Source organism: Saccopteryx leptura, chromosome 6 (assembly GCF_036850995.1).
Source record: "Saccopteryx leptura isolate mSacLep1 chromosome 6, mSacLep1_pri_phased_curated, whole genome shotgun sequence".
In the NCBI taxonomy this organism is placed as follows: domain Eukaryota; kingdom Metazoa; phylum Chordata; class Mammalia; order Chiroptera; family Emballonuridae; genus Saccopteryx; species Saccopteryx leptura.
The window spans coordinates 26,686,904-26,711,148 of record NC_089508.1 but is presented as its reverse complement, the minus strand read 5'-3'; the positions used below and the strand labels follow the sequence as shown (position 1 = coordinate 26,711,148).

The 24,245-nt window shown below is 37.5% G+C and overlaps 1 protein-coding gene across 2 annotated transcripts in view; it reads left to right on the top strand.

The window, feature by feature from the left end:
* YLPM1 (YLP motif containing 1) overlaps positions 1–13,789 on the top strand; it is a 78,315-nt gene extending 64,526 nt beyond the window's left edge. For both annotated transcript variants that reach the window (XM_066344744.1, XM_066344743.1), the window contains 5 exons: positions 1,557–1,637; positions 4,753–4,804; positions 9,646–9,776; positions 12,904–13,086; positions 13,400–13,789. In XM_066344744.1, the coding sequence (XP_066200841.1) occupies positions 1,557–1,637; positions 4,753–4,804; positions 9,646–9,776; positions 12,904–13,050 (411 nt within the window). In that variant the 3' untranslated portion in view covers positions 13,051–13,086; positions 13,400–13,789. The remainder of the gene's footprint in view (positions 1–1,556; positions 1,638–4,752; positions 4,805–9,645; positions 9,777–12,903; positions 13,087–13,399) is intronic.
* Positions 13,790–24,245: the final 10,456 nt, after the last annotated feature.

The following is a 24,245-nucleotide window of genomic DNA, read 5'->3' as shown; positions in this document are numbered from 1 at the left end:
GTCTCCACCCCTCCCCTTTTTCTCTCTCTCACTGTCTCTCTTCCTCTCCCGCAGCCATGGCTCAATTGTTTGAGTGCATTGGCCCTTGGTGCTGAGGATGGCTCTGTGGAGCCTCTGCCTCAGGTGCTTAAAAATAGCTTGGTTGTGAGCATGGCACCAGATATGCAGAGCATCGGCCCCAGATGGGGTTTGCTAGGTGGATCCTGGTCAGGGCACATGTGGGAGTCTTACTATCTTCCCACCTCTCACTTGGAAAAGAAGAAAGAAAGAAAAAAGGCCAGAATGCATTTTATCAATATCTTAATAATTATATCTGAATGGAGGTGACTTTTATAATTTATCATTATTTTCCAAATTCTACAGAAAAACATATTAACTAGTACACCTCAAACTCAACCTCTCTAATATGTAATTTATCCAAACCTGTGCCTTTTTTATTTTTCTCTGTTTTAGTAGTTAGACCCACCAGTCACTTTGGTGCTGTAATCGTGACCCTTTACATTATCCTTAACCCTATCCCTCCATTATGTAGTCAGTCCACAGGTTTTGTCACTTTACCTTATAAATACCTCTCTAATCCATCTACTCTCTTTTTGTATTGCTGCTATTCTGGACCAAACTGCTTTCATCTACTTTTCACTATACCCTTATGTTTTGAAATTTGAATTATACACACATTTTACTTTAGTGTTTTTCAACTGCTGGACCACCAGAAATTTTGTACCAGGCCACAAAAGAGTTAACCACCCTAATGTGTATGAAGATTATAGATCCAATGATCTTAGTCAAATTTGATTATGCTCAAGCTGATTTCTGTCTCAGCAATCCCTAAAATAGTTCTATTTTCACTGGTCCCAAGTGTAAAATGGTTGAAAACCACTCTTATACTTGACTGGAAAAATACTTGCTAAAGGTTTTAAAAAGAAATCCTAGCCCTGGCTGGTTTGCTCAGTGGATAGAGAGTCGGCTTGGTGTGCGGATGCCCTGGGTTTAATCCCCAGGCAGGGCACACATGAGAAGCGACCATCTGCTTCTCTTCCCCTCCTCCTTCCCTTTCTCTCTCTCTTCTCCTTTTGCAGCCAGCAGCTTGATTGGTTTGAGTGTCAGCCCTGGGCACTGAGGATAGCTCAGTTGGTCCAAGCATTGGCCCCAGATGGGGGTATCTGGGTGGATCCCAGTCAGGGTACATGTGGAAGTCTGTTTATCTCCTCTACTTTCACTATATAAAAAAAAAGAAAGAAAAGAAAAATCCTAGTAATTTATAGGCATTTAAAACAGATAATTATCAGCTTAGGATAGATCATTTATTATACTCAACTTCATAGGAAATTGTAAAGATTAGTAGATATCCCAGGAAAATGAAAGGCAGGAATAATGTCTTTTATCAGTTCTTTTTTAAAGATTAGGGTTATTAAAAACTATAGTACGTAACAGTGAGTCTGTATTATCTTACTCTGAGCAAGTATGCTCATTTCAGATCTCGGTGAGGGACTCAACATTATCCTAAATGTTAATTCAGTCTTTTTTTTTCCATTGTGATTATTGGGGTGGTGTAGGTAGAGATGGAAGATTTTGATGCAAATATCGAAGAACAGAAGGAAGAAAAGAAAGATACAGAGGAAGAGGAAAACGAACTGGTAGGAGACAGACCAACCACTTTGAACAAAGTGTCTCTTTATTTAAATTCTTAGGTGTTTATAAATTCAGATCTCTGGTCAGATTATTACTGTTGATGTGCACCTTAATGGTAAAGTTTCCATTATCATCTTCAAGGAGACTTGGATAGTTTTTATTTTTCTCCTGACTAAAAGAACCCTCTGTTGTGTTGTTATCAAGAAAATTTTAAGAATGCTAAGAAACTTATCCTTTGTACTCACTCATCTATTTGTGGGTGACTTTAGGGGAGTATACTTTTTAAGAAAATCAATTACATGTGACAAGGCATTCTTACACTCCAGCAGATATGTGGTACAGCCTACCCCGTACACATAATTGTCTCTTTGCTGTAAGATCTCAAAATTGGGTTTCTGTCAACTGAGGCAGAAAAACTTACTGAATGAGGAGGCAGAGGGTTACCATAGACTGCTGGATTTGTTCTTCTGCATTTTATTTTATTAAGTGGTGGGGGAAATCATTTGACTGTGTAGGCACTGCATTGTGCTTAGGCTGATTAGAGGCTCACGTAGTGTGAATTCAGAGTTCCTTGTGTACCTCCTGTAATGCTGTTGATCATACCTCTTAGAGTGTTTGCCTTGCCTTACTCTGTCATTCATGAATATGCGACCTATAGAGTAATGTTACTTTTCAGTGTTTGCAAAATGAGGTACAGAGATGCTTGGAATAGAGTGCTTTTAAAATTCAGAGTATTATTTGGTTTATTTACTATTTCAGCCCTTGCTAAAGCTGCTTCTTATATTCTTCTAAAAATGCACAAAGCAAGAACCCTGATTCCTCTCTCCCAGAGAATACAGGCTCTTTAAGAAGTGGTCCCATTAAACCCATGTATGATATTGAGGACTCTGGGTAGAAACTGTGTGTTATATAGGGATGGTGCCAACCACTATATTCCTAGATTTCATATGTGGGTTAAAAAATAAGCTTTAAAATTAATAGCATTTATGTTTTTTACTTCCTTTAAACAAAGTGTTTCTTTTAATTAGGTTGTATTTTGACATATATGAGCTAAATATAGGCAGGAAATTCACTTAAAGGTTCACACCGTTCTGGAATATGGCTAATGACCTCATTAGCTGCTTGTAGCGTGTGTACCAGAAAGTGATCATGTGAGTGTAATGTTAGTTTTCTGAAGCTCCGTCTCTCTTTTGTGGAGATTTCAGTTCAAGATTTGGTTCATAACATCTGAATTGCTTAGATATAGGTCAAAACTTAGAACTTTTCATTTTAAAAGTAAACACACTGTAATTCTATATTTTTATATCAGAAACCTTGCAAGGAAGCCTTAGGACTCTGCCCTACTGGACTATCTCTTCTATTTCCAAGTGGCTTAACATTTTAAGCAGTGAGAAGATGATGTAGTTTTAAGTAAGAACAGGATGGTTCTATCAAGGGGGGGGGAATTAATATGCTTATTTTGCTTATCTTTGTTATAAAACTTCTCTTAACCCATCAAAAATGCAGACTCCAGATTTTTTACTATTGGGTTTTATTCTAAGAGTAAAAGATTCTTGGAGAATTTTAACCAAAGGGTTAAGAGCAAGTCTCATGTCATCCAAACAATTTTAATGAAATTCTTAATAAACTTTGTATTTTCTACTCTGTACTGATTACTGTAGCTAGGTGAAAGTCAAACTTTTCTTGGTTAAGAGAATTTGGGGGGGGGGGATCATTGATTGGTTTGATATTTTACCTTCATTAGTACTTCAGTGAATCTTGTAGATGTGACTCAGAATTTATAATTATTATAATGATGTTTAAGGTTTTCAGATGAGTTTTGAGGTATAACTTATACAAATTTCATCAATACTTCTAACACTATCACTTCAGCATAGCTTTGTCTTGGTTTGTTCTTAAAATGTGTTTGAAAAAGATGGTATAACTTATAAACCTGAAATACTGCCTTATGAGTTAAAATTGAATTATTAATCTGGCTTAAAGATTAGAAATGTCTAAGACCTATAGGTTTCCTGGAAAAATGATGATGCTCTATTAAACTCTTATTAAACTCTTACACAGAAGCTGCTGTCATGAAATGTTCAACATACATACTTTGCAACTTATCTGTGTGTCAGTCTATGCTTTGAACTTGAACATTGCTAATAGTAAAGAGATACATTGATTCTCAAAAGATGCTGACACCTTTGATGAATCTGTTCTACATAATAAGTCATAGTATTAAAGTTCTGTATGTTAGGGTCTCATAGAGAACAAAGTCCAAATGAATGAAAAGGGAAATCATAGTAAATTATGTGGAAAAACCATACACTTACTTGCTAGGTGAATAAAAAAAGATTACTACGTAGTTACATAGATACTTTGGAAAATTTGAAAATCTTATGGGACTTAGTTTGAAATAAACCACCCAGTTATTTTATTAAATAAGATGAAAATTGCCTGTGTAGATTTCTGGTTTTTCATGTAATGGGAAATGTAATTTTAGAAGACATCAGAAATAATAATGAGTTTTTCCAACTTATAAAAAAGAAATGCTCTGAAACTGATTCAGTAAAATTAGCCTTTGTAAGATCTGGTAAATGGATGAAGTCATTTTAAAATGAAGTTGTATTTAGTGATACCAGGTTTTCTCCTTTCTTTTGAGTATTTAAACTTATGCTGGACTTTAAAGTAACTGTCTTGAAAAACACTCTGGACCTCATGGCTACTATCACTTGAGAATAGCAATTGAATTGAGAAAGTAACCTAGCTAGTATTATAAATCCTCTCTACTCGGAATGACTTTAATATTAGCCTAATAACTACCGTACCTTCTTACCATATTACTATACAGCTGTTGTTCAGACTACAGTTGTGTGTCCTGAACTGTAGCTGCCTCAAAGCGCCTTCATGACACTATTCTGAAGTGACTACTCTGAAATCTGGGCAGTGAAGATTTTATGAATTTGGTAATTCAGTTTCTTCAAAGATAATGAGACTGTGTTTTCCCTAAGCATATATTTATAACTAGTGAGTCGAAACTGAATCCATTCCCAGTTTTAATGCTTTTCCAATTCAAAAGTGATATGCATGTATGTGTCTCTTTCTAACCCTTCGAGCTTCTCTCTGTGTACGATTTAGGGTTACATTCCGAAAAGCAAATGGGAGATGGACACATCTGAGGCAAAGCTAGGTGGGTATTTCCTTTTTCCTGTTTTTTATATGTGATACCTGATGGTAATGGTCATAGATCTTTCTGATGTAAGAGCTAATTTTCCAAACATTCTGCTCAAACCAAGATTTTTGGCCTACCTTATATCCTCAGTCTATTTTGCTAGCTTTCAGTTTAACTAGTTGTAGTTTGTGGACAGAGTGAAAGAAGAGTATTTTAAAAGAACTACCCTTAATAACACAAAGTTTTTAGAGTAAGCAGAGATGTGATAAATTTAGTAATAAAATACTGTCACTTCTGAAATACTTTTATATTAATTAGAAATGTTAGTGCCAAAGAGATTTCTGCAATTGCAGTTTCTAAAGTTGAATCAGATTGTGAATACTCTGAGGAGTAATAATAGTAATAATAAATACTGAAGCTTAAAGATCAAATAAAAGGCAGTTATTTTCACTGTGTAATAAATGAGTTTCTGGGTAGGGATCAGTAGATACATAATTTAGGTTTTTGAAGAGCCTAACTTATAATATTACACTTACATTTCCCTTCAACTTGCCTTTAGTGCCAGATTACAAGGTATACTGGTTAAAATGATTGTCTGAATCAAAAATTGGAGTTGCTTAGTGTGAAGTTATCTGCCAAGCAGAAAATTATACATATTCAGTGGATTTTCCTTCAATATTTCAAAATGTTTTTTTAGTTTTTTGTTGTTTTTTTTAACCATTTAACATGTGGATTAAGATATGTTAATAAATAATTTAAGAAAATGTGAGGACTTTTTGAGAAGATTAACTTTACTAATGTATGAAGTATGGCTGTCAGTCTGTTTCTCTTCCTGGTGTCACACTGTTGTTCCAGAGCTGGAGTAACTGTCTAAACACCATAAATTCATGGAACAAATTTGAGTCATTTAGCTGTTTTGCTGTTTGGGACACATTGTCTGTGTTTCTGACATCAGAGGGGTACATTTTAAATACAGTCTCATAGGTTATGCTTTTTATTTTGCCCAACTGATCACGTTTTTAATTGATGTTGACCAGATCCTCTGTTAAAAGATAGTTCCATGAACTGTATTATTACTATGTTAATGGATAGCTGTTTTGTTGTAAAGTCTAGAATTATTTTCTCATGTAAGTCATGTGAAAATTTTATGTGATTACTGACCTATTCTTCCACTAGTCTTCCCTTTTGGGGAAATCTTAACAATCTCCTCTAAATTTTTTAAGCATTTATATGAGTTTAAATGCAATTAAATATGTAGGACAGTAATAATCACAACTTATTTTAATAACAATGCTTTTGATCTGCTTATTTTGACATGAAATTGAGAATGTTGGAAGTTCTCTCGTTTTAGGATAACCTGTAAGACTATAAAGATCATGTTCTTTTCTGCTTCTCTAAATAATGTTTATATTTTCGGGCAAAGAGAGATCATAAAGAGACAAAGGGATTGTAAAAGTGATAAATATTTTAGCTCAGTGTATGACCAGTGGCTTATGTAATAATATATGATCTAGGATAATGTTATTTTAACTTGAGTCCATCTATTTTCTATTTTTCTTTCTAATTTTTAAAGAGAAAGAAAAATGGAATTTAGTAATAATGACTCAAGAAAATATGCTATTAATCTTGGTATTGATTTCCGGAAAAAATTCTGGCCTGTCTACCATTTGCTTCTCAGAAAATACATTTTTATACAAATTCAATCCATTTTAAGGACAGAATGTTACACATGAGTTCCAGAAATGAATTTAAGTAAACCATTTCAATGAAAGTCACTGAAGATCTAGTAATGAATCTAAAAAATAAATTCTAACATGTTTGCAGTGGGTTTTTGTTTATTTTTAATAAGGGTGACATGGATGTTCCATATCATGACTGGCTTCTTGCACCACTGTGTTATCTTGAGAGCTCATTTACCTTTGGAGGAGGACAGACTGAGTGTGAGCATTCTTGAAAGTGCTTGTTTCCTGGAGGTTGGCCCATGGAACCAACTGAAAAGATTCTTCTCTAAAATACAAGGACCTCCATCTGAGACTTAGCCTATTTATGTTGCCTTCTTTATCATAACAAATTCAGTACATTTGATTACCAGGTGCAATTTATTTTTCTGACTACTTTACCAACATTCTTAAGTTACTCTTGGTAACATGGTTAAGCTGGATGGAATCCTATTAAGCTTTAGAAGTGTTACATTGAGCCAGAAGAGCTGAATCTGAGAGATTTTGATTCACAAATGAGTCTGTCAATGAGAACATACCTATAATTTTTCAAGGAGTGGGTCAAATCTCATTGCAGATTCTTGATCTGTGTTCATTAGGTACAGTATATAGTTCAGCCTATGTTTGAGGGTTGAAGTGGTGTAATTAGAAACATTCAGAACTGTCCTGCGCCACGTCTGGCTTGGGTGTCATAGAGTTGTTGAAAACTGCCTGTATCCCCCTTTCAGTCGCACCTGACTCTTTCACATCTGGGACCCAGGCACCCTAATGCACATCAGATGCTGGAGTTTAGCCTTGAAGCTACTTGAATTCCAATGACATGATTTAGGTTTCTGCATATCAAGTCCTTTTGCTCTTCTCGTCTCCGTCATTTGTCTCTGCTTTGAGCTACTGTGTATCGGCCTTCTGTATGTCAGGCAGTTTCATCTCTTCACAATTGGGGTGCAGTTATGATTTGTAAAGAGAACATCACTTATTCAGAAAATACACAGATGTACCTAAAATGTTTTTCTATGGTGCAGTAATAATACATATACTGTTCTAAAGATGTGGTAAAATTCTATGACTGGTCAAGTTGGATATTTACACCTTTATCTTCATCTTAAAACTTCATCTTTTGAAACTTAAACCTCTAAAAATCATTAGTATGAGTGTATTGGATACCAGTTGTCTTCTGTAACTAACACCCCAGGTTCCTCTTCCCTCACCTTACACATCTGTGTGTTTGGGTTTCCAGGATGCCGTGTGGAAGAGGTATGAACGTTTCTTCAGCCCCAAGAATGAAACTTTAAACATGTTGTGCACAATCAAGTTTCAAATTAAACATTGCAGACAAGGATGTTCAGACTAGAATACATGTTCTGAACTTCCATGTTGCAAATACGGAACTCCGGGTCTGTAACTCCTGTCACATACACAGTGTATGAGGAACAGTTCTTGCAGATTTCACACTGTCCTTCTGCGTTGCTGCTTGGCCATGCTTTATTCTTGAAATTGACATGAAATTTTTTCTTTGAAGTATGTTAATGTTTAAGTTGATCTTTTTAAGTTTGGAAATCCTTTGAGGTTTATTTAATAAGTGTATAGAGCTTCCTATTCTTCTGCTAATACTGTACATTCTTGAACTAAGAACAATTTTATTGTTTGTGAGACTTCATGGGTTTTCTACTACTGTGTCCTCGAACAATCAAGGCGTCACTTCTTTGGGATCCTTTATCATATGGCCTGTCATCTGCATGTAGATAGAGCCATTTGGTAAAGAATATGATTTACAGAGGTCAGGAGACTGTTTCTGTTGAACTCATCCATGTTAAAATTTTTCCAAAGTGATATGATAAAAACTTGAGTTTGTAAAGTGTTGGAGTTGCCTTGCTGTGTTTTGTTTTTGTTTTTTTTTTAAATAATATGCTTTTATGGGGCAGGGGTTTAGGAAATAAAAGCTTTGTAAGTATGCAAAATCTTACTGATTTTTGTAGCCTGAATGGAATGATACAGTTGGTTGTGTGTGAAACTTTTACATTTGAAGCATAAACTCACCCTGTCTCCTGCCACTGCTTCCATTGTACTTTTCATATTAAGTTATCTCCAACTTGGTGACTAAAATATTTCTATTATATACACTCTGCACTCTTTAGGGAGACCAGTGAAATGTGGTTATTGAGTGTTTCTGAAGTTGGAGGTTTTTCTTTATTGGCCTGCTTAATAATAGTGTGTTTATAAAACTACAGATGATTCAAAAGTTTAGTGATTCAATATAACTCATAATGTTTCACATGTAGAATTCAAAATCAGTATTAACAACCAATAAAAAAGACAACACACTTTCATTGCGTGATGTTCTTGAAGACACCTAAACTTCTATCTCATAATTTCTGAATCAGCAATTCCTATTCATTTAATTAACTATAGTCTGTGGGCCTTGGAAAGCCTAGCCTTCTCAGATTGGGAGTTCAGAAAAACAATTCAGATCTGGTCACTTTGGGTGACTAGCCCTTAGCCTCCTAATGGTCAGCCTCCTAATGGTTCTACTTAGTAGGAAAGTGGTGCTTTGTGCAGCCAGCCTACTCATCAGCATTAACTCATGGTGAATCTTCTCACAGAGGTCACAATCCAAGAAACTGTTCATTTAAAACCTTAAAACATTAGCTTGGCTCATTAAGTTCTTGATATTACCTGCTTTTCATATGACACAGCATCACACGTTATGGCAGATCAAATGGGTGGTGTTAAAGTTGTGTTCAAACAAAAAAAGAATGGAAGAAATTGTTTTTCAAAAAACTAAAAAACCCAACTTTGCATTTTCCTTCACATGATGAGAGCTGAAGTATTGTGATTTGGGAGGAAGAAGGTAGAGGACAAGGAGGCCAGGAGACAAGTGCTTTTCTTGCTCTGCCTGTATTTGTTACTTAAACCCACATCATAATGTAATGGCTACCAGTATGAACACCAAATTCATAGTGGAGATTGTACAGAACTTGATATTATCTCAGCCAAGAAGATGGTTTGGATCTGCAAGTGATGCTGCTCTCAAAAATGTGGATGTGCCCTCTGACAGTGTTCCAGCCTTCTCTCCCCTTGTTTGTGTGTTGTGTGCAAACTCACACTCTTCCTTAATGCTGCGGCTCTGTGTTTGTCCCTCAGACAAGTTGGATGGCTTGAGAACTGGTACTAAAAGGAAACGTGACTGGGAGGCAATTGCCAGCAGAATGGAGGACTATCTTCAGCTTCCTGACGATTATGATACTCGTGCTTCTGAGCCTGGGAAGAAGAGGGTAAGAGACTTTGTCAGTAACGGCCAACAGATGAAGGACCCTTGTGGGCATCTCGTTTTAGAAAGTTATAGACAAATAATCACATGAACACTATTTTGTAGAGCAATTTGGTTGGTACTATATCATACTACACATCAGAAAAATGAGTCAGACTTTACAAATTATCAGGTCAAAATGTACAAGTAACATAAAAATGGAGAGCAGAAATGGCTAGCATATTGTCATCTGTAAAGGACTTTGGAGTGGCCACTTGTGCCATTTTGTCATGGGGCAAAAAAAACCAGGTACAGAGAAGAGTGTTCAAGAGTCTTTGGGACTTTTTAATGGATCAGATGTATAGAGTCCAGGCATGGATGGAATCAAGGGTGACTCTTTACATTTATTTATTTAAGAATGAGGTTCTGGCCATAGCACTCCATGTATGTGGTGCCATTTACTGAATTAGAGAAAAACTGGAGGAGTCCTAAGTTTGAGAGTGAAAAATCAGAAGTTCAGTGAAGGACCAGTTAAGTTAGAAATGATAAGACTCAAGACTCCAAAATTTAGAAGTTCAGATACAGGTAAATATTTTAAGAAGTTAAAAGTAGTCCTTTTTTTAAAAAAAAAAAAAAAAAAAAAGATTTTATTGATTTTAGAGAGATGAGGGAGAGAGAAAGGAGGGGTGGGTGGGAGGCATCAACTCATAGTTGCTTCTCGTATGTGCCTTGACTGGGCAAGCCTGGGGTTTTGAACCGGCGAGCTCAGCATGCCAGGTCAAAGCTTTATCCACTGTGCCACCACAGGTCAGGCAACCTGTGTTGCCGAAGTAGTCCATTGTTAAATGATACAGAGAGGACCAGGTAAATTGGGAACAGAGAAATAGCCATTGAATTTGGCACATGGAGATTATTGATGATTGATCAATCATAACTCAAGTTTTCTAAGAGAGTTGAGGGACAGAAGCCAGTTTGGAGTAGATTGGAGAAGGAATAGGAAATGAAGTATAGGCAGCAAATGTAGACAACTTTTCGAAGTTTTGCTATGAAAGGGAACAAAGAAATGAAGATGGATAGGTCTTCCACGTAGATGTCAAATTCAGTAAAAATGATATTTGTGTGTATCCTTTAAACAAAATAACAAAGCAAAATAAGATCTACATAAGCCTTTCCCAGCTAATCTATCTTGATCTTTCTATTTGAGTACCTACTTAAATGACTTTCTAGCATGCCATTGCTTGGTCATAGTTATTTATCCAGTTCCTTATGGGTAGATAATGAAGCTGTTTTCCTTTTATTGCTAATATAAATACTGTGGTGAAATTCATGGTGTCTATGTCTTGGCATCTCTTTGAAAGTATATCCCTAGGGTGGATTTTTAGCACTAAAGCTGCAAGCTCATAGAGTATGATTTATCATTTCTGACAGATATTGTGAGATTGCTTTCCAGAAAGGTTACATCTATTTATACACCCACATGTAAGTAAATGCCTATTTTTCCACACTTGCCCCCACAGTGTTATCAAACTTTTTAATTTTTCACGATCTGATAAGTGAAAAAAAGGTATCTCATTTTACATTTATTACACTTCTTTATCTTTCTACATCATTGCTTTTATGCATTTTCCCAGTACTTTACTAGTAGAAGAACATTATTGTGAGAAAATAAAACTTCATTATGGTGGACACCATTGCAGAGAATCCCAGGTGTCAAAGTGCATTTACATCCTTCACAGTCCTTAGGCCCTCCTTTGTCTGTGTGGCTGGAGGGGATGGCGAAGAGAGGTCCAATTAGTGGCCTTTATATGCCCAGCTCCACCCAGGGAAGACTTGTATTGACACCTCTATTCCAGTTTTAAGGTTGGGGCAACAGAAGAAATGACTTTTCTTAGGAATGATAATATGGTGTAGTTCTGGTAACAATGAATAATTTCATATGAGAAATACTTTTCTCTAGTTTATTTTTAGTCTGATAACTATCACCATCTTCAATAAGGAGTTTGTGATCCCTTGTAATTTACTTTGTAAATTCAGTGGACACCGAGAACCATTGTATGTGTTCTTTAAAGTGGCTCCACTTTAACTCTCCTCCCCTGCCTCGTACCCTCATTTCAAATAGTTTTTAACTCTCAAGCATCAGAGCACCAGGAGATCCTACAGGTAGCAAGGAATGCTAAAATCATTATTCATTCCTTTCCTAGGTGCTCTTGATATCTATAACTCAGTTCTTTACAAATACCAGGTGGGTTCCTGGAATTAACTTTCATTATAAGGAAAGGTCATTTAGCAGAATTGATCATATTAGAATTTTACCAAAATGGGTAGGTTTTAAAATATAATTTTTTTTTTTTTTAAGGTTCATTTGCTTAGTTGGGTATATAATCGTAGCTCAAGTGGACTTTCAGATTGTTTCCTTGTTTTGTTTACTGAACTCATTCATTTTAGAAATATTTTTAGTGGCAATGGATGAAATATTTGTACCTCAAAATTTTCAGTGTCAGTTAAGATTTTTCTGTGATACAATGTTTTTTAACAGTTAAGATAAGTGGCAAAAAAAAATTGAGATTGTAAATCTCAATAACAGTACCTCTGGGAAAATAAGGGGATCACTGACATTCAATATGCCGTTTCTAGTAGGAAGTCATTGTTCTCTAGGCACTGCCCAGAGATGCTGCAGGAGAGTAGACAGGGCTAGCTTCAGAGCGACCTCTTGCTTGGATTTTACTCTGTAGGTAGGGGAAGGATTGAAAGCAGATGAGAGTCACAACTGTGTATTTTAAGGCGCTCACTGTAGCAGAATGGATTGAGGGAATGAGAATGCAGATAGGAAGATTCAGTAGAGATTAGCATTCTACTTTAGGTTAAAAAATGAGGTCAGTGAACTAAAAAGGAGGGACAGAGGATTTAGAAGGGATGGGACTGAGCTGAGAGCTGAGCTGTTTGGGATGGAATGGTTAGGACTTGGTGATTGCCTAGAGTTCTTTCTGTAACTTAAGATATATGCCTCTCTCTGATTCTCCCAGTTAATTTCTGATTTTTTAAACACCTGGTTTCATGTTAGTTATCCTCCCCCTTAGACTATCCAAAAAGGGAAAAGGCCCTTTGCATGTTTATTTTTTCTAAAGCCCAGCCTAATGCTCTGTTCTTTCTAGGTGAGATGGGCAGACCTGGAGGAAAAGAAGGATGCAGATAGGAAAAGGGCCATAGGTTTTGTGGTCGGACAGACTGATTGGGAGAAGATCACAGATGAAAGTGGTCACCTGGCTGAAAAAGCCCTCAATCGAACCAAATATATATGAGACTTAGTTTTCAAACGGAGTCATTATTCCTCTAAGGTAAGGATACATAGTCATATAAGTAGCCATCTGTGTGATTGTTTTGAGGGGTTTGAGATAAAGTAGACAGCATGCTTTGCTTTCTGTATTATTTTGTGGTTCTGAAAGAGTAAGTACATGCTAGTTGCCAACATATATAAAAGTTATTCTAAAAGGAAGCAAATTTTCTGCAGGTTAGCTCTCTTATAAAAATATAAGACTTAAGAAAAGCATGGATTCTGTAGATTTGCGGATTGGAGTAATAAGATAGTAAGGTCTACTGAATGTTCTTCCTGGTCTTTCCTGGCATAACAGTCTTTTCTTTTCTTTCCAGATGGTTCGCTTTGAGGTGACCTGAAGCCAAGGCCTCACGGAGCTCCGTTGTGTGTCACCTTACTTCCACGTTTCAGTTTTTGTTTTGTTTCTACTGCTTTAGTTTTTTAAAGTTCTCCAGTGTCCCCAAGAGGTATTAGAATCTTGCTGTACCTAAGCAAGACATTAATTTTTTTTTAAAACTATTTTGGGGAGGGTGGGAGTGATAGCTTAACTGCTGAAAGCAGGTGGGGAGTTACTGGAGGGTTCCAGCAGAAGATGTATCCTCCACTGTACAACGTCACGGACTCTCTATCGTCATTGCTTTGTGGCTGTTTTTGTTTTTTACTGTATGTAACTGGTAGCTGATTGTCATAGGATTAAAAATAATAAACTTTCATGATAAAGCCGATGAGATTCATGGGCTATACAACACGGGCCCCTTTCTCTTGTTTCATTAATTTTATTTTTACTGCTTTTTTAATATGGTATGCCTTAAATACATGCTAGCCAAACATCCCAAAAATCTTTTCCATTGAACATAATATAATAGCTCAATGATCTGTGGCTCATGTTTTAACTCAGGCTCAGTGATGTTCAAAACACTTGTCTTTGTTTTATTGCTGGTATTTTTGCTAGTTTCTTTATCTTTGTATGTTAAAGACTAGTACAGACAATTTCAAATATTCCCTGGAGCATATCTGTCCTGTAACATATTTTATTATTTTATTTTTTTTGATCCTCTCTCTCTCTTCCTCCGTTTCTTCTGTCCTTCCTCTTTTTACTTTCTCCCTTGATACCGTTATGTTTGGATTTTCCCGGCTTTGACTTTGACACCTTGTAGACAAAACTGATGTATCCCGTGGAACCCAGGAGTTGATTGCCTTACGGCTGAACTTGAGTGGCGGATTGTTTGATCAGAGTTGCGGGAAGGGGCATGGCGGCGCAGAGGCCTCTGGCAGGCAGCCTGTACGCCTGCCGGTTCTCGGGTTCTTGCCAGATCGCTCATGGTTGGAAAGCGGGGCCTTCCACACAGACTTGCCTCTCTGGTGGGTAACTCTAGGTGGGGCCTGGGAACATACACAGCTAAAACCCAAATGTCATGCTTGTATAAAAACAGAAAAGGAGCTCTTTTCCCTTTTTCATTCTGCAAGGAAAAATATGTCATTTTCTAGCATGAGAGAAGACAGGAGCCTTTTTCCTCAAACACCATTTCAACTTTGTAATCTAACTCAGCAATTTGTACATTTTGTTCACAAAAGGGCTTGAATGTTTTGAGCTTGCGGGCTACAGAGAGAAACCTTTTAGTTTTCTGACCTACATTAAAGACTATGCATATTGAGATAGTATTTATTAGTATTTGAATATATCACTTTGAGTTCAAGAACTTGAAATTATAGTACTGAAAACTAATTTTTTTTTTTTTCTTTTCTGAAGCTGGAAATGGGGAGAGACAGACAGACTCCCGCATGCGCCCGACCGGGATCCACCCGGCACACCCCTGGTGGGCAACGCTCTGCCCACCAGGGGGCGATGCTCTGCCCCTCCGGGGCGTCACTCTGCCACGACCAGAGCCACTCTAGCGCCTGGGGCAGAGGCCAAGGAGCCATCCCCAGCGCCCGGGCCATCCTTGCTCCAATGGAGCCTCGGCTGCGGGAGGGGAAGAGAGAGACAGAGAGGAAGGAGGGGGTGGGGGTGGAGAAGCAAATGGGCGCTTCTCCTATGTGCCCTGGCCGGGAATCGAACCCGGGTCCCCCGCACGCCAGGCCGACGCTCTACCGCTGAGCCAACCGGCCAGGGCCAGTACTGAAAACTAATTTAATAGGAACTCCTGATAACTTTCAGTACTTTTATCCTCCCTGAAATTCTGAATGTTTGCATGTAAAAGGCTTTAACTTCATTAACAATTCAATATTGAATGTACAGTTTGCTACATTAAATAGCTCCCACTATTTGTAGTATTTAACAAGCTACTTTGGTTGCTTTTTGGTCGACAGCACAATTGTCTGTACTGATCTTTCTCAGCTGCCTCTATTGTGTTTGGGGAAGGTAAGTCACAAGATAACCAACAGAATTATTGTTTGTAAAAAAATCCACAGAAGGTGTTCTCTAGTTCGTAATAAAATGAAGGCATGCATGTTTCTATAGAGAATGTTTTACTCTTAGTCTTCATAATCATTTTTAATCCATCATGTTTTTGCCTTGCAGCCATGGCTTTTTGTCTGTGGACTCATGTCAAGAGGGGCCAGGGAAGAGTGAACAGAGTCAGAAATGGCCTCTGCCAATTTTTGGAAGATACGGATTAAAATGTCCTTAATAGATGAACATAGTATGTTAAGAACTGGTATAGAAAATAATCTCAATGAAAGGAGATTAATGAGAAAAAGATTAAGGCACCAAAAGGAATGATTTAGAGACTATCATTTGATACTTGACTTCGCTAGTTCTATATGAGACTGTTAAGAAATTCTTGAATTGGCATTATCACAAGAAGCAGAATAGAATAGAAAGTCCAAGAATCTCTTGGAGAAGTTTGTTGTAGGTAGAAAATGCCTTGATAGCACAGGTATTTTAAGTTTATTAAGAAAGTTCTTAATCGGGGCAACACAAGAATCTATGAAAACACAATAAATTAAATAAAAATAAAAAAAAAATCCTTGTAATACAGAGGACTAAACTTGAGCTTTATTTATTTGTTAGCATTTTACTATTATTTTATTGTTTTACTTATTGTCTCAGAAAGTTTCTTGGTACCTGTTTTAAAAATTATATTTTAATCATATTAAGTTTACTTAAAACTCTTGTGGTGGCCTATCTTAATATAAAATAGTCTTATTTGGAGATAGACAAGTTCCTGATAACATTAACATTTCAGATCTTTTAAACTAAATGCAAAACCTCTTACTTCAATGATTTAATTCTCCTTGTAAACTCCCTGTGCAAGTAACTTGGTAGATGAGATACAGAGACATTTCTATTTCGGAATCATTTATTTAAGGCTGAGTTGGCATAGTCAAAATATGTTGTAACTGATAACAGATCAAAAGCTCTCAATAGTACACAGTAGTCTGTTGACATTTATTTGATTCACATAATTTTCAAGAAGTTTGAATTTGATTCAGAAATTCATTGACAAAGATTCAGCCTTACATCTTCTAGGCAGATTTATTTCCCTAGTGAAAAAATTCTGTTGTTGATTGGGAAAACCAATGTAAGTGCCATCTCATCTGGAGACCAAGCCTGAGTTCTGAATTGACTTGACTAAAAATTTCAACCTAGGTTTTCTTACTTTGGAGGCTCCTTAGCGTTTTGTTAAGTAGCGTATCCTAACAATGCAAGTTGCAGGTATTTTGGTAATACTAGGTGTCTAGGACTGGACAAGCAACAGGTTGTCATCTTGGTGGTGATGTTTTTCTCTTTTTAATAGTATGTCTTAGAGGTCATTCAGATCATTTATAGAATATTACCTTTCTCATTTCTCTCTTTACAACCCCTTGCCCCCTTTTTTCTTTCCACCCTCTTACTAATTTTTCCAGTTATCTTCTTATTTTAAGGAGTTTCACTGAAAAAATTTACCAGTTGCTTCATCTGTATTTCTATTTTCTATAGTTTTATCACATGTAGGTTTCTGCATCTATGGCCAACTTCCTCCCACTCCCCGCTCCCATCTCTAACCCTTGATAACTAGTAATATGTTCTCCATTTCTATAATTTTATAATTTAAAGAATGTTATAAAATGAAATCATGTAGTTAATCATAACCTTTTGGAACTGGCTTTTTGGCTTTTCTCTCAGCATAATTCCCTTGATTTTCATTCAAGTTATATGTATCAATTGTTCCTTTTTATTGCTCAGTAGCATTCCATCTGATCCTGTTTTATGGCTGCAGAATATGTTATTTTATGTCAACTGTAAGTTAACTTACCAGCTCTCTAATATAGGTATTCATGCTGTCTTTTTCTCTTATAAATTGTGAATTTCATATAATGTCATCACTCTGCTACTTCCTATACTTGCTTAATTTATAACAGTGAAGGAACCCAATTGATGGCATCCTTTACATAGACATCCTCAGACAGCAACAGTTGCTTAAGAACCAGCACAGAATAGCACAGAATAGCAGTGTACTATTTAAGAGAGATGACAGTAGTGAAATGGCAAAGGCAGATCTTTCCTGGTAAAGGCTGCATGATAGGATTCTGACAAAGCAAGAGCCACAGTGTATCTTAGAGGGCCAGGTGGCCAGGACTGGTAGCTCTCTGGTCACACTTGATTAAAAGACTGGTCTCTGTACCAGGCTATGTATGCACCTGCACCTCAGTTACTGAACCGACCTCAGTTCTCAGGCTCCATTGCTCTCACATCAGCCCATAGTCAAGGAGCATCCTCGTGACTAGGGCTGAGCTTCTACAGTTGTGGACAGATCTCTGCCTGCCAGTAGGACCTTGCACTGGTGATCCTACAAAGACCCTGCAGATTTAATGGTTTACTATGTAAGAAGACTTGACTTTTGAGACTTCTACTTATGAAGCTTGAACTTACCACTAAACATTCGCATTTTTATTTTTGACAATGTAGATCTAAATTACAGATCCCTGTCCTATGATATTGAAGAACTGAAATAATGTCTTCCACTGTAACTTTTATTTAAGTGAGAAGATGGGGATAGTGAGACAAACTCCTTCTCACATGGGCCCTGGCCAGGATCCACCCGGCAACCCCGTTCTTCAACCAATGCTTGAGTACTGATCTATTTTTAGCACCTGAGGCTGATGTGCTCAGACCAACCCAGCTATCTTCAGCGCCCAGGGCCACGCTCGAACCAATTGAGCCACTGGCTGAGGGAGGGGAAGAAGAAGAGAAGGGTGGAAGGGGGATTAGAGAAGCAGATGGTCATTTCTGTGTGTCCTGACTGGGAATTGAACCCAGGACATTCATACGCCAGAACGATGCTCTATCCACTGAGCTACTGGCCAGGGCCTCTTCCACTGTAACTTGAAATCTCACTCTCAGATATATATTTTCTGACAGTGGGTTCCTGTTTCTTGAATAGGTATGTCTAATGTTTATTTCTTTCACAGCATCTAGCTCAGTGCATTACTCATATATCTGCAGAATGTATAAATAGAGTATCTCCTATGTGTATGGCAGTGGTCACACACACATTCAGAGCTGGAAAGGTAACAAATGAAGCAAAGGGTGGAGACTGGCACTGGAGAACAAGGGGATCACCACCTGCTTAGCCACAGCAGATTGTAACCATGTGGGGATGTGGGTGTTGTGTTGCCAGATTTTCTGGCATGTCAAGAAAAGTAAGAGATCTGGATTTTGTGTGTGTGTGTGTGTGTGTGTGTGAGAGAGAGAGAGAGAGAGAGATGGTTAGTATTTCAGCACCAGAAACATTTTTGTTGTTTGGTTTGTTGCTTTTTTGTCAGCGTTTTGGCCAGTGCATCCTGCTTGGCATTTCAGCCTTGACAGCTGTTTGAAATTCTTAATATTTAGAGAAGAGTTTGGAGATATCTTAGAGAAGATCATTCATGTCTTGCTTTTGTAAGTAATTTTTTGTTTTCTGTAATTTGTGATGTCTTATGTAATGTAACTAGCCTACTTGCTTAGCCAGTGACAAGCACCTTACCTACTTCACATAGAAGTTCCCATTACCTACTTTATTCAGGACAAATTCGTCGGCTTGGTAGTGAAGTCTGTCGACTACTTCTCCATCTTCCTCATTCACGCTTCTTACCACATCCACTCCACTGCAGGTGCGCTGCATGACATCCTGTTTCCTCACACTCCCTACAACTTCCTGTTTTACTGCCACCTTGCTATCTCATCCTTTAGAAATTTTAACTGTCTTAAGGCCCAGCTCCCACATCTTCTCCCTGAAGCTATTCCTGATTTTCCTGTCTTGCTCCCTCTTTCTAGTTCTTACAGGTCCTGTGGTCTTAATTGGCCTTTAACTTATATACCCATCTCTTCTTTCTTCCTCATCCCTTCCCACTCTAAATGCAAGCTCTTGAGGGTAAGAACTATTTTACTCACCTTCAATCCTTGTAACACCTGATATGCAATACTTGCCACATACATTTGATGTTCGACAAGCTTATTTAGAAGTGATGATGTAGTAAATTGAAATATAAAATGTCATATAGGTTAATATATGTGCAGCTCACAAAATTCCCAATTCTTGTGTTTGCTTTTTCACTGCCTTCCTCTCTTCTGGTGGGTGGCATGTCCATAACTATATAAACTAGGCGTCACCAATTCCTGCCTGCTATGGAAGGAAGATATAATTGAGAGAATTAGCCAATAGTTTTATGACAACATGTTATATTCTTTCATCAGAAGTGTACTTTGCTTTCAAATTAGACATGCAGGAATAGTCTTCATTAGCATGGAAAAACTACCTTCTCTCTCCTTCTCCTGGAAATATTTGACAAACTGTATCTTTAGTTTTCCTGCTTTGGGTAGAGAGATATAAGTACAAGTATCAACTTTCTAACTACAATACTATGAGAAAAACAACAGCAGAAGCAGAAGGATATGGCAGCTGACTCTCAGCCTCAGTGTTGGGGTACAATAGGGCATGGGGGTGTTGGGGGGGATGCAGAGTGCTTGTCCAGTCTCAGGGAGAGCTCTCCAGCCAATGGTTGCCATGAAGCAAGGTAGACCCAGTGTTACCCGATGAAGATAAAGTGGAAATCTGGATTGTTGTGTGAAATAGTCTTTTCAAAATACTGTGGGGACAATACTGTAGAGGCAAGACCACTTATGAAGGCCACATAGTACTTACAGGACATCATTTTGGGACTATGGCATATACCGTGAAGAATGGCAACAATTCTGAAAGGTACTGCAAAGAAAATACAGGAGAGGAAACAAGGGGTTATATCAAGTGTATAGAAATATTTTTGGCTAGTTTCTTTTAACTGATACCTTGGAATGAGCAATTCTGTTTTCTCTCAGCCAGATGGCAAAACGTATAATATACTGATGTTGAATTTGCAATGGGTTTATTTTTGTCCATTGCTTTCTTTCACATGGAAGCATGTATATTACCCCCTCTTTGGGTGACATCTTTTCAGTGTCTCTGTTTATCAAGACACAGCACCTTGTGTGTGCTCAGGTATAGTAGTCACACATCTCACACTTAATCCAGAGAAAGAAGACAGCAAGAACTCCCTCTGATAAAGTAGAGCACCTGAGCAGCTACACCTGGATGTGAATTAGATCAGAATATTCCACTCTTGACTCTCCATTGCTTTCTCCTAATTTCCACTAGCAAAATAGGATGTGTGTCATTTAAGCTTCTTTGTTGGTGCCTATGTCAAAGTGGGTGTACTTTTGCTATGTTTGGTTTTGTTTTGTTTTTTCCATTTTTCCGAAGCTTGAAACGGGGAGGCAGTCAGACAGACTCCCGCATGCGCCCGACCGGGATCCACCTGGCATGCCCACCAGGGGCGATATTCTGCCCCTCTGGGGCGTTGCTCTGTTGCATCCAGAGCCATTCTAGCGCCTGAGGCAGAGGCCACAGAGCCATCCCCAGCGCCCGGGCCATCTTTGCTCCAATGGAGCCTCGGCTGTGAGAGGGGAAGAGAGAGACAGAGAGGAAGGAGAGGGGGAGGGGTGGAGAAGCAGATGGCCGCTTCTCCTGTGTGCCCTGGCCGGGATTCGAACCCGGGACTCCTGCATGCCAGGCCGACGCTCTACCGCTGAGCCAACCGGCCAAGGCCTATGTTTGGTTTCTTAAAGTATGTTTTTGGGCATTACCTTTTTCAAATTCATTTCAGCCATACAATATGAATTCATTCTTCTTATTGATTTCCCCATTAATTTGAGAAAGAGAGTGCGAAGCATCAACTTATTCTACTTAGTTCTATTTAGTCGTGCATTTACTAATCGCTTCTCTTATGTGCCCTGACTGGGGATCGAACTGCAACCTTGGTACGCTCAAACAACACTTGATCCCCTGAGCCATCCAGCCAGGGTCCTTATTCTCCTTATTTTAAAAAATTAAAATACTACAAATAACATTAACCTTCCTTCCCATTCCCCATCCCCCCCAAATTGAGTAGCAGACACTTTAAAATCTTAGAAGTAATTGCTGTTACCATTTTGGAATGTGGCTTTCCAAACCTTTTTCTATGCATTTATGACTTGTACCTATAAAGATACAGTTTTATTTTTTACATGAGTGATATTCTTTACGCAGTCTGCAGATCTATGTCTGTGTGTGTGTAGATACATACATACATAGGTGTATATATGTATACATATACACATATGTATATATATTCTATGCTATATATATAATCTAGATTACTTTTTCCTTATTTGTGATAATTTTCCACTGTCATAACAATGTTGCATTGAACATCCTTGTAAATGTTTCTTTTAGGCATAGTTTCAAGTTTTCTGGGGAAAATACAGAAAAATTGTATTACTGGGCCATAGGGAAACTTTATGTCCTCCTAATAATTATCTGCGTGTTCAAGAGAGAGTCCTAATGTCCAAGGTATAAAGAATTATTGTTTTTTACAATTCTAATTTTATGTGCTGCTTTCATTTGAACCCTGCCCTTTAAATCAATTTGGAATCGATATGGATAAGCCAACTAGGTTCTAAGTAGTAGCCATAGTTCAAACTAATAAGCTTTTGGAAATAGGTTTTATGTTTTAGTGATAGAGAAATTAAATTGCCAACTTCAATCATGAAGTTCTTTCTTTTAGGTCTCTCTGCTCCCTTTGGAATTGTGACAGCTGGACCCACAGGCACTGCGAAATATTTTTTCAAATTATGCATCTCTAATACTACTTTGAGTAATTGTGGAAAATAGAGGTTTTGATACTGTACCTATGCTTGTCAAGAAAATGTTAATTTAGTGAATCCTGGATTACCCACTTCTCTTGAGAGGATCTAGTTCATCTAGTTAAATGAACCTTTTTAAAGGATTTTCTTTACACAAATTATTAATATCAGAAGTGAAAGAAGGTGTAGGTCCCGTGCATATTAAAAGGATAACAAAAGAATGCCATGAAGAACTCTTTGCTCAGAAATATGATAACCTGTTTGAAGTAGACCAATTTCTTAACAGATATCTCTGCCAAACACACAAGAAAAAATAGACAACTTGAAGAAACTGAATCAATAATTATTAACCTTCCAAAAGAGAGAACAACAGGCCCAGATGGATTCTACCAAATACTTAAGGAAGAAATTCTACCGGTTGTCTGTGATTCATCTCTTTCAGAAGATAGTAGTAGAGCAAATACTTCCTAGTATGAGACCAGCATTACCCTAATATCAAAATCAAAGACATTACAAGAAAAGACTATGGACTACAAATCTCTCATGAACATAAATGCAAAAATTCTCAACAAAGTATTAGCAAATCGAATTTAACAATGTATAAAAAGAATTATACACCACAACCAAGTGGGGTTTATCCAGGTGTGCAGGGCTGGTTCAACATTCAAAAATCAGTTCATGTAACCCATTCCATTAGAAGAAAAATCACTTGATCATAAAGGTAGAAGCAGCATTTGGCAAAATCCAGTACCCATTTGTGATTAAAAAACAAACCCTTAGTAAAATAGAAATAGAGGGGAACTTTTTTTTAACTTGATAAAGAATATCTACAAAAACCCTACAGCTAACATACTGTCAAAATATTAATTCTTCCCAAATTGGTCTATAGATTCAATGCAATCCAAATCAAAATCCCAGCAAGTTGTGTGTGTGTGTGTGTGTGTGTGTGTGTATCGACAAACTGATTCTAACATTTATTAATATATAGAGAGGCAAAAGGCACAGAACAGGCAACACAGTGTTAAAGGAGAAGAACCAAAATGAAAGACTTGACACTACCTGACATCAAGACTTATTATAAAGCTCCAGTAATCAAGACAGTGTGGTACTGGCAAAAGAATAGACATAAATTAATGAAACAAAGTTGAGAGCCCAAAATAGACCCACATAAATATCGATTGAGTTTTGGCAAAAAAACAAAGGCAATACAATGGAGCAAAGATAGTATTGTCAACAAATGGTGCTGGAACAACTGAACATCGACATGCAAATAAGTGGATCTATACACAGACCTTATACCCTTCACAGAAATTAACTCAGGTGGGTCAAACATTTAAATGTAAAAACACAAAACTAAAAAATTCCTAGAAGATAACTTAGGAGAAAATCTAGATGACCTTGGGCTTGTCAGTGACCTTTTTTTTTTGTCAATGACTTTTTAGATAGCTAGAGGTACAACCCATAAATGAAAATTATTAAGTTGGACTTTATTCAAATTAAAAATTCTCTTCTGTGAAAGACATTGTCAAGAGAATAAAAAGGCCACAGACAGAAAGATACTTGCAAAACATATCTGATAAATGACCATTAACCAGAATATATAAAGAACTCTTTAATCTCAACAATTTGAGTTTTTGTTAAGAAAATAACCCAGTTTTAAAATGGGCCAAAGATTTTTTTTATTGGTTCTACAGAGAGAGCAGGAGGCAGCAGGTGGAACAAGAAGTATCAACTCAGTTGCTTCACTATAGTTGTTCATTGATTGCTTGTCATATGTACCTTGACCTGACAAGCCCAGGGTTTCGAACTGTTGTCTTCAGCATTCCAAGTCAACAATCCACTGCACCACCACAGGCCAGGTAGGTCAAAGATCTTAACAGACCCTTCACCAAGGAAGATATACAGATCACAGATAAGTATATGAAAAGTGCCTCACATTATATGTCATCAGGGAAATACAAATTCAAATGAGATACTACACACCTATTAGAATGGCCAAAATTCAGAACACTGACAACATCAAATGCTGACAAAGGATGTGCAGCAACAGGAATTCTCGT